This window comes from Bacillus rossius, chromosome 13, assembly GCF_032445375.1.
Source record: "Bacillus rossius redtenbacheri isolate Brsri chromosome 13, Brsri_v3, whole genome shotgun sequence".
NCBI classification, from domain to species: Eukaryota; Metazoa; Arthropoda; class Insecta; order Phasmatodea; family Bacillidae; genus Bacillus; species Bacillus rossius.
In genome coordinates this window covers 14,816,773-14,831,332 of record NC_086340.1, presented here as the reverse complement: position 1 = coordinate 14,831,332, position 14,560 = coordinate 14,816,773, and the positions used below count along the sequence as shown (strand labels likewise).

Sequence of the window (14,560 nt, the reverse complement as noted above, 5' to 3'; positions counted from 1 at the left end):
AGAGACCAGGATATTTCGTGGTTTCGTCTAGCCTCAGGGTAGAATTCAAAGTCATGTGTGTGCTCAGCCCATGTTTGCTTTCCCATTGGTTGATTTCTTAGAGAGAAAATTGTTATCCTTGTTTATTCGCTTACTTCTCTCCTATAGCTGGATATAGATGGCTCGGGGTTCAGGTAGGAGGAGGGGGGAGGTTTGTCAAAATAACTGCGGTCCAATTATCAACTCAGTGAAAGAGTGAAAGTTTGCATTCTAACTTGCGACTAAGTGAATATGCAAAAATTCCTGTATCTCTAATCATTAGGCCCATTATTCCGCCACCGATCCATTATACCACCATCTGAGGCATTTAGTGGGTGCGAGGCCAGAAACCGAAGTTTCTGCTACTTACTCTGTCCACCATGTTTAAAGATACAGCCTACACTTTTGTAGGCTTTTGTGTTCTAGGCTTATGTAGAGTCACTTGGATTAACGGGCGGGGTGCATTTCCTGTGGGGTAGTTCGGCACACAGGCCTGTGTGTGCGCTAGAATTTTGTGTAACGCTAAAAGAAAGTTACTTCTTGGTGTTCGGTGGGGAGAGGGAAGGATACTTCCCCACCAGTTATATCGACTACCTGGTGTGTTTTAGTGTCAAGATTTAATGTGCTGAAATGCAAGCGTGGTTAATTAAACTCGGGTTGTGTGGCTGGCGTGTGGTGGAAAACTGTTTGAGCCACTCCTACGAATGCATGGCCATTTCTACAATGGCAGGGAAATGAAGACAGATCACGTAAATGGAGATGCATCTCCTGGTACATTTCACCATCATGTCTGCTGCTCCCACAATACATGGAAATCTAACAAATGGCAACCAATGAGATTGCATTTCAAGGTTACAAAATACTAATTCAACTTTAAAAAAAATATCTAATGCTTCGAGATCAGAGTACAGGAAAAATTTACATATTTAATACAAAAAAAGACAAAGTAAAAATAGAAAACTAGTAGTTTTTGTACTTGAAACAATTTTTAAGGTATTTAGGACATAAACAAACATGGCTATCATTGCAGCACTAAAATTAACATTACTGACTCTAATAAACAAATTGTTGTCATGGAGATATGTTCTAAGGAAAAAGGGAAATAATTTTGATTTTTATTTTGTTATGTATTTCTTGCTATTGCGACATCATCACAGTTTTACCATAAACACAATTTATCTGCACGAGGAAACTGTCACTTTGGATTCATTTGGATTAGGTTAAGAGTTCAAACCTTTTGTAGATACTTGGTCAGCAATGAAGACACTGCATTCATTTGTTGGCTGTGGAGAGAGACACCAAAGGATTCAATTTCAGTAGCACGAATACCATCTTTTTCCAGCCGTGTTTTAAAATTCCTTATTTCATTTTGTGGTCCCGATAATAATATATGGTTATTGCCATAATCACACGCCACACTGATTTTTGGTGGCAACCTCTTCATAACTTCCTCAGCTGAGAGCTCTGAAACATGTTTAATAAACAAACACCGAAATTAATACAAAAAAAGTTATAACTATTTGTCTGAGTGTTTACTTATTATTTAGTGTTCTATTAATTAAATTCAGGATCAAGTTACTTAAAGTACCAGTAAGCATGACTCTCAAATATATTGAAAATTCGGACTAGTGTATTTGTCAGACACCTATACTATAAGAGCTATGATAAAAAAAAATACGGTGAATAATTTTATTACAAACAAAGTAAAAAGCTTACATAAAATTTGAATTGACCTACTTCATTAAAATACTCTCCTTAGCTAGCTGTGCACACACATCCCAATGTTGATTCCATGATTGGAAGCATTTCTGGAAGGTTTTTCGGAAGGGCTTTCAGTTACTCCGTTGTATCCTCTCAATGTCAGTAATGGTGTTGAAACATTTTCCTTTTAGCACAACATTTTTTCCCGGCCTCCATTTACCAAAAACGAAAATTTGATGTTAATGTGTTGTTCAAAATCCATGACATGTTGCGCGACAGTCACGGTTAACACGACCTCACTCTTCCGGCCCTGGAAGCCGGCTGTCAAGTCACAACTTGTTCAAACTTGACACTGACTATCTCAACGGATCGGGCTATTGGGCTTATTACTTCAAATAGATGCAGCATCAGCAGTTGCTGCTATAAAAATTCATTCACAGTATCTTTTTTAAACACACACCGAATATACTGTAATTTTTTCATAAGTATAGGAAATTTTTTAATGCACAGCAATGCATTAGCATACCTAAAACTTGCAATCACTAAACAGTTATGGCTTTCAATGGTGGTAATTTGAAAACAGTTGTGGTAATTTTGTAAACAATTGTGGTAGTTTGTGGTAACTGTGGTAATTACTGCAATGGTAGTAATTTGTAAACAATGGTAGTAATTTGTAAACAATGGTGGTAATTTGTAAACAGTTGTGGTAATTTATAAACAATGGAGGTAATTTTTTTTTTAAATTATATTTACAATACTCAACTTAGTGTAGTTCTGTCTATTTGGTAAATTTTGTTCACTATTTTTTGCAAACAATACTTACTCTTCCATCATTGCTAATTTTCTGGCAGGGATTTGTAACACTAACCTGTTATTTCTGTTAGTGTACCTAGCTGTTGTAATTTGGTTCAGTACAACTATTTTTTAGATAGGCACTATGATCATTATATTTGGTTTCCAAGCCTGTTTCTTTTTTTTTCCTGTGGTTTTTTATTTATATTTTCCTTTATTTCATTATTATGACCCACGTTTAGAGTGGAAAACGTAGATTCAAGTAAACTTCATCAATCATCAATAACACTATTTAAAAAAAAACATTCAGTAAAGTGTTCTAAAAGTGGACACATTGCTTGTATCCTTGAAGATACAGTAAGTCCTCGGTTTATGTCGGGGTTACGTTCCTGAAAACCGCGACGTAAATAGAAACGACGCAAAATGAGCCATGTTTCATGCCACCGGCCGACCACGGCCCAAGGTCGGCCGGAAGCGCTGGCATACAGACGTGACAACGGGCAATTTTATCAGCAAATTACAACCGACAGCGTGGGAAACAAGTCCAACTAGTACTTCTCAGCTTTATAGAATGGTTATTTAACCAGCTGCTTTATTGCCTTTATTGATTGAAATATAAAAACAGTTATATAGTACATACATACTGTACGTAATATAAACGCATAATGCATTCAAAGTGTAAGGATACAAAGTGGTTTAGCGCTACACAGATTTTACTTTGAGTCATTCGCGGGAGAAAACAACTGTTTTCTTTTAAAGGCTGGAAAGAACAAAGTCAAAAGAAATGCATACATACAATAAAAGTATTATAAGTATGACAAACATTGAGAGCCCTTGATTTAAAATAATCACATGAAGTAATAAACACCTAAAAGAGGTTATACAATAGGGCGGCGCAATTCTTACAATTTACGTACGGGAATAATTCTAATAAAAATCAATGTAAAATATTTTTCATGAGAAACACTACTTTAAATTTACGACGCAAACAATATAAATTATATCATTTTACGTAACAACGGCACGTTTAAAACTCCGGCCAACTCAATGATATCATAGCGACTGAAGTGCCAAGGAGTTGGACGAAAAGGGGTAGGAGAAAATGCTGTGTCATTGCGGGAAGTAGATAACACTTCTACGTGTGAGATACGTGGGTGGCCGAGCGGGCGGGCTGGTAGTATTGCATCACAGCGCGGAGAGCAGCGGAGAGCAGGAAGCGTCCCTCATGATGTATGATAAGATAAGGCGGTGAACGTGTAGCTTACGCTACATAGCATAAATTAACTACCGAAGGAAACAAAGAATTATAAACGAATTATATACGGTGTTTTGGTTAAAATAAAGATTTACGGTCATTGTAAACGACGTTATTGTGAATCGGCGACAACTTAAATTGAAACATGAGTACTCAAACATTACGCAGAGCTGCCAACCTCAAATCACACCCATCAGTAATGGCAATTAGGTATATGAAAAAAGTACGCGTCAATCATGCACGATAAATTTTTCCTGGGGCATTATAACACACTCACAAGATAAAACAACGACAATAATATGCAAAAGAAAAAGAAAAATATGAATACAATGCAAATTAATACATAAAAAAATCTATTTGAACAATACAATCATCTGAATATGTAAGAAATATTAATAATTTTACTGGATATTTTGAATCTTCAATTCAATGTATTCAAAGTTAAACTTTAAAACAACTGTCTTTTTATTTGCTTCTTTTATCCTGGTTCGATAAGAAATGTCATGTAAACAAACAAGACAAACACAAGGACTTGTAAACAATAACTGCGTTCGTTACTTTCGTTTCTTCAGATGTAGCGAAAAAACGAAGATATAGATTTATTGCTAGTCACGGCTTTAAAATGTTCTGCATGTTTCTTTGATTCAATATGCCGTCTACAGTCATCCCTTTCACCATGTGCAATCGAAAAGTCACACGCGCATACATTACAAAACCGTGGCGTTCCAAACATTTGAAAACGACAATCATGGCCATTCTTTTGAATATTTAAGTGGAAAGTTCTGAAGTCTTGCGTGTTTTTTCCCACAGATGCACATTATTCTGTCACACGCTTCATTTCTACAACCGGCACTGAAGAACACAACACTATCGAAAAAAATAAAAAAATTTTCACGTCTGTAGACACGACAAAAACCGGACAAAAACACTATGATGAAAAAAATGGCTTTCAAGAAACAAATTAATACAACACAGGTTAGCCAAAGTACCGTACAAAAATTATCGTGATGTAAGTAGCCTTCAAACGATAAGTCCGAGGATATGTACTAGTTGTATCGTACAACGGACGTAATACCATCCCATTATTATTTGAAAACACGAGAATTAATTTACTTATTTCGACAGTACATCGAACATGCGCACACTTACTAGTTCCGTTATTTGAGCAACCAAGCGAAGTATTCAAACAGCGTTCACGAAACACGCACAGCAGAAACGTAAATTTTTCCGTTACCATGCAGCACAAAGCCTCGTTTCCGTAATAAACTAGCGATGTTCCGTAATTCCGTAATTCGGGGTTAAAATCCGTAATAATTACGGAAAATCCGTAATGGTTGGCAGCTCTGCATTAGCGACGTTAATCCGAAACGACGTAAATCGGTACGACGTAAATAGAGGACTTACTGTATAATCACTTTCATATACTTGAGGATCTTCATCTATAAATTTTTAACATTCCTAGTTAGGACGATGTTCACATTACAGAAATTAATTATGTATATAAGCTAAAGAAATATAATTTAACTACAGTACATACCAAATTGGTATAACTTACCCCAGGTTATATTCCCAATTAGATCTCACCACAAGGATAATACAGGTTACATCGTAATAAACTTTTTTTTTGTTTTGATTTATGTGACAAAATGATCTGGTGTGCGAAAACGTAACAATATAAAGTATATTATTCTCATATTACTAACATATTTTATTGCTACTACTTTAAAAATTTTAGTAAATAATAGCATACTTAATGTGGGCTTAGGACTAAAATTATCCCCTACAATTCTTCGCTTTAATTTTCCTGAATTTAATGTAAATTTTTAAGCTTAAATCTGAACAATTATATATTTCTCACGAATTTAGCCTAAAACCTTTAGGTAATGCTTATAGTATGCACATAGCAGATGCAATAAGCTTAGAGTAAAGATCACTGTACCTTTTCAATTCACATTTCGTAAGTATTACTTACACAAAAATGCATGCAATTGTATTAAAAAATAAATACCACAACAAAATAAGGAACTACTGGAAAACATTACCTACTACAACATACTCTACAACTGACAGCCACAATGCTAAAATTTTCAAAGATTAACATTGATTCAATTCTTAACTTCTTACCCCACCAATAATGGTTAAGTATACCATTTTAATTTTTGTATGGCTGAAACCATTATAAATTTCATGCCTCACATTAATTTTTTTTTGTAAATGGAACAAATATTATTCATGTAAAATTATAGATATTTGTAAATTTGTACTTTTACATGAAAACAACCATCACTACAAAATAGTGTTCGCAGTAATACTGGGTTCAGATTCTCACGCGGGCATTAATACTGCGTGTTGTCCCAGTACCTCCAATAGTTCAAGTTATATGATAACCGTTCCCTAAATAGTTTTCCAGTGTTAACTGTGCACATTAATAAGCATAATACAACCAAATAAAAGTCAAACGGTTCAATGGCCTTCAATACTTTATTATCTTTTCCATGATTTAGAAAAAAAATATGCTCGACTGACACATCAATTAAAATATAAAATTATGTGCCAATTTCCATAAGAGATAGTCAGTGTTATACAGAAAAACTTATTTCATAAATGCAAATATAATCATAGCCATTTACTATTATAAACAATTTTTTGGCAATTATAAACAATTTTTTGGCAATTGATTTCCAAACAAATCTTTTGTAAACTAAATTTTTTCTTCTGTGTGGTCCTGCAAATACGCCAATTTAGATTCACTTGACATTCAAGCCACGTCCATGTCGCGTGTAACTTACCCACATCAATCATGGCTCCTGGAGGGAGCTTGGCATCGCAAATCGCCTTTCCTGCGAAGAAAGCTGTGAGAATGGTTTGTTCAGCTGAGAGGGAACCGTCGGCATAAGCAGAAGTTATTTCTCCTACGGAGCAGCCCACGATGCTGTCGAAAGTGATGCCAAGCAATCTCAGGACGTCTACGAGTGCGATCTGGAAGCAAGTGTAATAGATTTTACCTCAAAGGTATCGAGATTTACTTAACACACCGTGTTATACATTTCAATTTTCATGAAAATTTATCAACGTTAATCAATATATATATAACAAATGTAAGCATCTTTTTCCTTGCGAGCCGCTATAACTACACAACCCACCCCCAAAGCCTCATGGGGATTATATGGTATGGTAGCCCTCCATCCCCCATTCATGAAGAAGATTTTGGTTTGGAACTGCAGGGGTTGGGTTCGAAGATGTGAGTGTCAATGGACTTCTTACGGGAAGTCGGTGAAGTGCCAAAGTGGCCAAGAATAGCCAGAATGATCCAAAATGCTTTAAAAGGTTCCAGAATGTTATAGAACCTGCCAGAAGGTTCAAGAATGTTCACAAAGTTCAAGAATATTTCAGAATGTTCCATGTTATAGAAAGTCTGAAAATGTTATAGAATGTTCCATAATTTTCAGAAGTTTCCAGAAGGGTATATGATTTTATAGAATATTACAGAAGGTACTAGAATGCTCTAAAATGTTCCAGAATTTCCCAGAATGTTCAATATGTTTCAGGATATTCGAGAAAGTTCCAGAATGTTCCGTGATTTTTGAAGATGTTTTAGAATGTCCCAGAAGGTTATGGGAATTCGAAGGAACTTCTATTTCCGGTTTGATAGGAGCTGGCTAGTGCAAAATAAAGAAGAGGAACGGTGTCTGCGTGGTCAGAACACACGTCTCCCACAAAGGTGATCCGGATAGGATTTCCGGCTGGGAATTTCAGGTTTCCACGGGGGCACTTCCATTTCCCCAGCCAATTCATTCGTCACTGCTCCATACCCTATCTCATCCCACCTTACACATTCTTTAAGATGGCCGTGACGAAAGGTCTGTCCCTCGGGTAGGACAGCCGACTCCTGTATCAGCCCCATTCCAACCACGTAGACCCTGCTTCAGGTGGGAAATTACATGTCGATTTTCATTTTTCGATGCAAAATAAAGAGAATTAATCATGTAAATTTCCATGGCGCAATATTTTAATGACTTTTCTCTTAAATGGCAAGGTTCTCACCTGTACAGCAACGATTCCGATGAAAGCACTGACCACGTTTCTCAACGTTTCTTCGGAACCATTGGCAACTACGTTGTATAAATCGACTCCTTGAGTTTTCAAGGCCTCGGCGCATTTCTGAATGCTGTTCCGAAACACAGGGAGCTGCATCATGTCCTTGGCCATGCTGGGCCACTGCGCGTCCAATCCGGAGAACAGTAAACATACGGGTCTCTTCTTGCCGTTACAAATCTGCCAACATAACAGACGAAGCAGAATTCCTGTTAAGAACTTGTGAGTGTAAATGCAAATTTTATTAAATGCAGTGAAACCTCTTTAATAAAAATGCTGCTAATACATAACTTACATTAATGCTAAGTGTTTTCACAGTCCCTAAAAATTACATAGGAATTATAAAGCTAGTTAACTTGTTTAATACATAAGTATGTATGGTTTTTATGTAATGCAAAGTTGTTTTTGTTCCAAGGGTCAACAATTACGTGACGGTTAACACAAATATCCCAGAATTATGTAAAGAAACTGTTGAGTTATAAATAGTATTACAGTGTATGTTGTGTATATATGTATAGATAGATAGTATGAGAGAGTTGTAGTAAACAAAATATATAGAGATCAGAAGTGATGCATGTGTATGGTAAGACTGCAAAGTCACCACTTACAAGTATTATTGTGTTGCTTGTAAGCATACACAAACAATATAAAAAATAGTGTTATGCAAGTTGTAAAACTAGTTAATTCAATTATAGGAAATAAAATAATGCATAGTAGCTGCTGCTATTTGTGAATCTATGATATACTATATGTTTAGTAAGTTGTAATTCATGTAGTTTCAATTTATGATATAACTTAATTTATTTATATCACTAACACATTGGCCCTTTTAGCACAGGACATGTACACTAAACAAACATAACCCTTCTATCATAAGAAACAAACAAAACAGAAAAACATCAGAGAGCAATCAGTATGTGCAAAAACAGAATGGTGTCACTGTCAATATTAAGAATTAACCCTTTAAAATTGTTTCATTTATACTACATATACTACATACCTAATTATCATCGGTACCTTCTACAATTTTGCTTGTGTGTGTGTATGTATGTGTGTGTATGCGTGTGTGTGTTTGTATCTGTGTATGTGTCTGTGTGTGTGTATCTGTGTATGTGTCTGTGTGTGTGTCTCTGTGCATGTGTCTGTGTGTGTGTCTGTGTCTGTGTGTGTCTGTGTGTGTCCATGTGTGTCTGTGTCTGTGTGTCTGTGTGTCTGTTTAAAATTATTTATTTATTATTTACACTATCTAATTGAACAGTCTGTGATCACTATCTTTCAAAAATATTTCTATAATGTATACTTCAAAAATAAATTATTTTTGTCCACAACCAGTTAGAGGTTTGCATGACAAACAAATCCCTAGGACCTCTAGACCAGAACTCACAAATCTGCAAACGCATCCTGAGTAGCCCGGCCAAATAAGGCAATGTCTTCTCTTGCAGACGACCACCAAATAACAAGGAAGAAAACTGCTCGCGCTTACATACCACATTGCAGTCTAATGGATGTTCAGATTTTTATTGATAAAGATACCTGCATTAGGCCGTTGCCACAGAGGAAATGACAATGTTGTAACTGGAGCGTAATACACAGGATGATTCTACGATGATCCGCCATTGCCTTTCGCAAACGGAGTTAAAAAAAAAAAAGTGTATTTAACTCAGTACATGTGATAGAAGTGAAATGCCTTTGGCTAGACTCGTAATATATTGTCAGAGGTGAGGGTAAAATGGCAGAGAAAAAGACAGAAAGAAGATTATGTTCTTAAAATAACACAGTGAAATGTTTTTTTTAAATTTCTTTATTAAGTATTTAAGAATCCTAACCTTTTTTTTTCAATTTACTATAAAAATTTGATGAAAATAAAAATAAATAATTAAACATGAATTAACAATATTATTACTCTCTTAAAAATAATTGCTCAGGGTATCAAGAATTATTGATCAATCAATACACCTATCCCTCATTTAGAACGACTAATTTGTTCATAAAAATGCTCATGTTATTCAAAATTGCGTATTCTGAAGCATTAGTTTCCATTAGTGGTGCACCGATATGACTTTACCGATTACCGATTCAATTACCGATTATGAGAGCAATAATCGGCAGATACCGATTCAGTTACCGATTATAATGAAGAAATTTTTTTAAGTGTAATAATGCACACAAAAATTTTTATTCCCATGTGAATTTAATAACAAGATTAGGTAAAATTGAGAATACGGTTATAATAACAGTATAAAAATATATAAAATACACTATTAAGTCATTGCAAAGTGTAAATTAAATTAACTTCTATTTATACATATTTGTTATCGTAAACAACTTGAACTACAGTCTAATAATTGTAATTTACAATGGGTAAGTTTTTGTTGCGGAAACCTAGCATTATTATCGACTATCACATAAGGTTGCATCAAGAAATTACCGTTTAACAATGTAAACATGCTGCTTTATTTTGTTCACTTGAGTTTATAGAAACAGGTTTCCACACTTCACTTTTTTTTCTCCCTACTCGCCATCTCACTATAATTATATAAAAATGACTAAAAACCAATTCTAGCACATGTGATTTTATTTATGTTGACTGAATATATAAAATTATAAATACTTTTTCACTTTTCACGTCACATACAAATAACAAACGGATAATGTTACCAAAGACGCCCATAACGAGTTTGTAAAACGCAGTGATAAAAACTAGAAGGTATCGGGACCACGATTTTTAACCGTTACTACGACTCTAAAACATCGATTGTCATAGAATCCACTGCAACTGTATGTGGTATTTTGATTGCGTGCCATCTATTTTACGTCTCTGGCTATAGGTAGTGTACAAGGCCACTAAACAAAAGACAGAACAAAACACAAAACGTAAATAAACGTGTAGGAAAAATTTATTTTTTATTGTTAGAGGCAATGAGATTTATTAAACTTAACGAAATATCTGTAATTATGATATGACGGATTTAGATGAATTTTGTAATATATACAAATATTACCGTATTTCGTCCTAAAATGTGTAACAAAATAGTACACGGTAAGAACCTACTTTACGCCGGGACGTAAATAATCGGCAAAGTAATCGTTAAGATAATCGCCGATTACGATTAATCGGTAAGTACCCATAATCGCCGATTACGATTCATCGGTATCCGCATCGGTGCACCACTAGTTTCCATAAATAGCAAGGCTAATTTATTTAATGTGTTCCAAAATTGTGTAGGAAAAAATACTTTACGTAATATAAATGCGTTGAATAACACTCAACTATAAATATGTCACACCATTTATCTTTATATGCCTCCAATCAGACTCTGTATGACAAATACGTCATGGCGTAACGGGAGATACGTGGTTATGTACTTTATCATCAGTCGGCTGGCTGACTTGCCCGCCCGGGCGAGACCTTCAACTCATGTCGCTTACCTTACCAAACCATTCTTTACTGACAGTGAAACCGATATTACTGTCCGGATAATTACATTTTAATTTTTCAAAACTTAAAGTGCTTGTGCGTATCACCACCTGGTTCACACCAATCCTGTCAGGGCCAATGATTATTTTTTTCATTGCAAAATTCATTTAACAACCTTTTCCACGTGAATCATCTGGTCATTTCTGTTCCGGTATCTAATGTTAAATATATTCCCGCTAGTACAACCAACAGCATCAGACTAATACATATAAATTTTGGTAAGAGTCCTTATTTTGTACGATTGTGCGCACGGTTGACTTGCTTTAAAACTAAAATGTGACCAACATAAGCATGGCCTTCATGACAATCTGCACGCCGTAATACTTCTAGTTTTGTCTCAAATACTTGAACATGATGCATTATGAGTGATCAAGCACATACAGTTACCGGCAGCTGAATGGGCAGACGTTGCTTTTGTTTGAGTGAATTCCCTGCCACTGGCTAGAGTTCACGGCCCGGTTTGTGGCCAGGCGAAAACGGCGACATACGCCATAGCTGATGTTTGTACAACAGCCAATAGCATAGACAGACCTGCACATGCATCTCTACCCCCCTTGTTTGGCTAACTGTATCCCACGGCACATCTCTTGTTTACAGAAGTTGAAACAGACTTTTTTTTTTTGCCTGCCGAGATTTCGTGCTAACAGAAATTTACAGACGTGCTATTCAAGACAGGGGCAGTAAAATTCACATCGCGCTAAATGAATCCGCGCAATCTGAAGACGTGCTAAATGAGGGATAGGTGTAGTAATGATTAATTCACAATAAATATTACTCATTGTTGAAATACACCAAAAAAGAACAACTGTGAGTGTTACTGTTTCTTCAAACAATTCTGGCATTTTGAACATGCCAAATCACTCAACGATATATGAAATTCACAACAGATAGCACTACCTCTGTGGGAAATGCAGGGACTGTCTCAAGAACACTCTCTACGCTGCTGGTTGAACAAGGACGAACGCAAGCGTGCTGGTAGAAAATATATAATTCAAGGAATTTACAGCTGACTGTTTGAATACCTATAGCTATTTTCAGAAAGAAGCGCATGCGCAGGCTCTCTGTCTTATTCTTTCGTTCATACATATGGTTCTATTTTCTTGTTGGGAGGTGGACGATTCATTGCACAAATAGGAAAATAAAAACGAGCCCAGAAATGTATATAGCATAGTGCTCCCATTATATCTCTTTGGCCAAGTACCTATTCTCCATCCTTTACGTGTCATAAACATTTCACTAAAATTCGGCCTTAAAATTTTAGTCATCATGTCCAAAGAAGTTTCACTTCAAAAATAAAAATCTCACAATGAGTGTATGAGTGCACGAGAAAAACCATGCACAAATTTCTCCTGATCAACAAAACGAACTAAAGCTAGTGGCTAAATGCAAAAGTGTTAATTTTAAGAAAACTTGTAGGCTAAATCTCTCACCTTTATTTCTCGTACAGAGTTGCTACTGCCGAGCACTGTGTATCCTCTATAGCTGTGACCGGCAATATTTCTCTTGTGCACGTTGTGAAGCAAACTGTTAAGCTCGTCGTCTAATGGCATTTTTTCAATCTGGAGACAAAAGAAATTCAATAAAGTAAACACATAACGATTTTAGTTCATAGATATTTAGAATGGATTGTGAGGATACCACTCTTCCCCTGAGCATGAAAGGCACATTAAAGGGTTCATTGTAAATTGGAACCGTGGCATTTTGACATTATCTTTGATATAAGATTTAAAGAGCACTAAGTGGTGCACAGAAAAATAAATTCTGTACTCTTACATAAAAATTCTTTTGGAAACCAGTTGCCAAGAAATAGTTTTTAAAACTACAAGAAAGATATTGCAACTTTATACAACATATGACTATGGTTATTTTTGCAGTATTGAGTATTTATTACGAAAAGTGGCACATTATTTTATATTTTAATTGATGTTTCATTCAAAAATATTTTTTTTTTAAAACATGGAAAAGATAATCAAATATTCAACAATTTGACTTTATTTTGTTGTATCATGCTTATTGTGTGTGCAGTTAATACCGGAAAGCTATTCAGTTTACAAAAAACTTTAAGTATTGGAGGTACTGGGACAACAAAAAACCATAAATGCCAGGGTAAGAATTTGAACCCAAAATTATTGTGAACAATATTTCGTAGTGATTGTTGTTTTCATGTGCAAATTTACAAATATCTGTAATATTACATGAATATTTGTTACAATTACAAAAAAAAATTACAGTGTGGTGTAAGGGTACCTAGCATCTGGATTGGAAGACAGCTTCGTCAACGGAATTTTTTCAAAATCGGGCAATTCGAATTCGTATCTAATTAGCGTTCTACTCACTTTCTCCAATGCTCTAGTCACTCCTTCTTCGGTGCGCCCTGAGAACACAACGAGACGCGGCATGTTGTCTCGGACTGATGGGGACTTGGACTTGCAGTTCCAGTTGAGGAGCATGTGCGAGTTGCTGCCCCCGAACCCGAAAGAGTTCAAGGCCACCATCCCTCCGTCCCAGGCGGTTGGCTTGTCAACAACCTGGATAGAACCACGGAACAAGGAGGGAGATATAGAAGTGCGTCTCTTACAGTGGAAACTGAAACAATTTTTTTGTGCGTCATGTGTATCTTGTCGGTTGGGTCCATAACTTCTATCAAAAATTATTTGACTGGGAGGTTCAAATGAAAAGTTTTTTTTTTTGGGACCCGTGCCAAAAGATTTATTTCATAAGGGCCCATGGCCAATATTTACAAGGTATGTACATAATCACTGGTGATGATGTGCCTAAGGACTCATTCTGTATTGTGCATAGGGTAGCTACAAGAAAAGCTTTCAATAGGCTACATCCCCCGCCATATTGAATTGAAGATTAATTCAAGATGGCGAGGCATGTAGCACATTAAAGGCATTTTATCTCTCCGTATACGGCATATGGTAGGAGTTTTTTTTGTTGTGATTATGGAACAGAATTCAATGAACAGAAATGCTACAAAGATAGTGGACCCCCATGAAGCAACATAAACCCGTAATAGTCACTTCGTAAACATCGAGGTGAACACCAAACGTATTGGTGTGCCAAATGAAACTTTATGATAGTGAAACTACCCTGGAATATATTTGGTAGACTAAAATAGCCATAGCAAAAAATAATTTCATGTTTTAAAATACGTAATAAAATTTGGCATTACTATTACTATAGTACATATTCTTCTAAGAGGCATTAGCACATTA

The 14,560-nt window shown here is 35.7% G+C and overlaps 1 protein-coding gene across 5 annotated transcripts in view; it reads right to left on the bottom strand.

Moving 5' to 3' along the window:
• Positions 1 to 14,560, bottom strand: part of LOC134538267 (fatty acid synthase-like) — a 124,503-nt gene that overhangs the window by 75,909 nt on the left and 34,034 nt on the right. For 4 of the 5 annotated variants that reach the window (XM_063379430.1, XM_063379431.1, XM_063379432.1 and 1 more), the window contains 5 exons: positions 13,676 to 13,867; positions 12,770 to 12,898; positions 7,811 to 8,041; positions 6,556 to 6,745; positions 1,253 to 1,482 (listed from right to left, as the gene is read on the bottom strand). In XM_063379430.1, the coding sequence (XP_063235500.1) occupies positions 1,253 to 1,482; positions 6,556 to 6,745; positions 7,811 to 8,041; positions 12,770 to 12,898; positions 13,676 to 13,867 (972 nt within the window). Of the gene's footprint in view, positions 1 to 1,252; positions 1,483 to 6,555; positions 6,746 to 7,810; positions 8,042 to 10,289; positions 10,900 to 12,769; positions 12,899 to 13,675; positions 13,868 to 14,560 lie in introns of those variants that run through there. The other variant, XM_063379434.1, reaches the window with a different exon arrangement.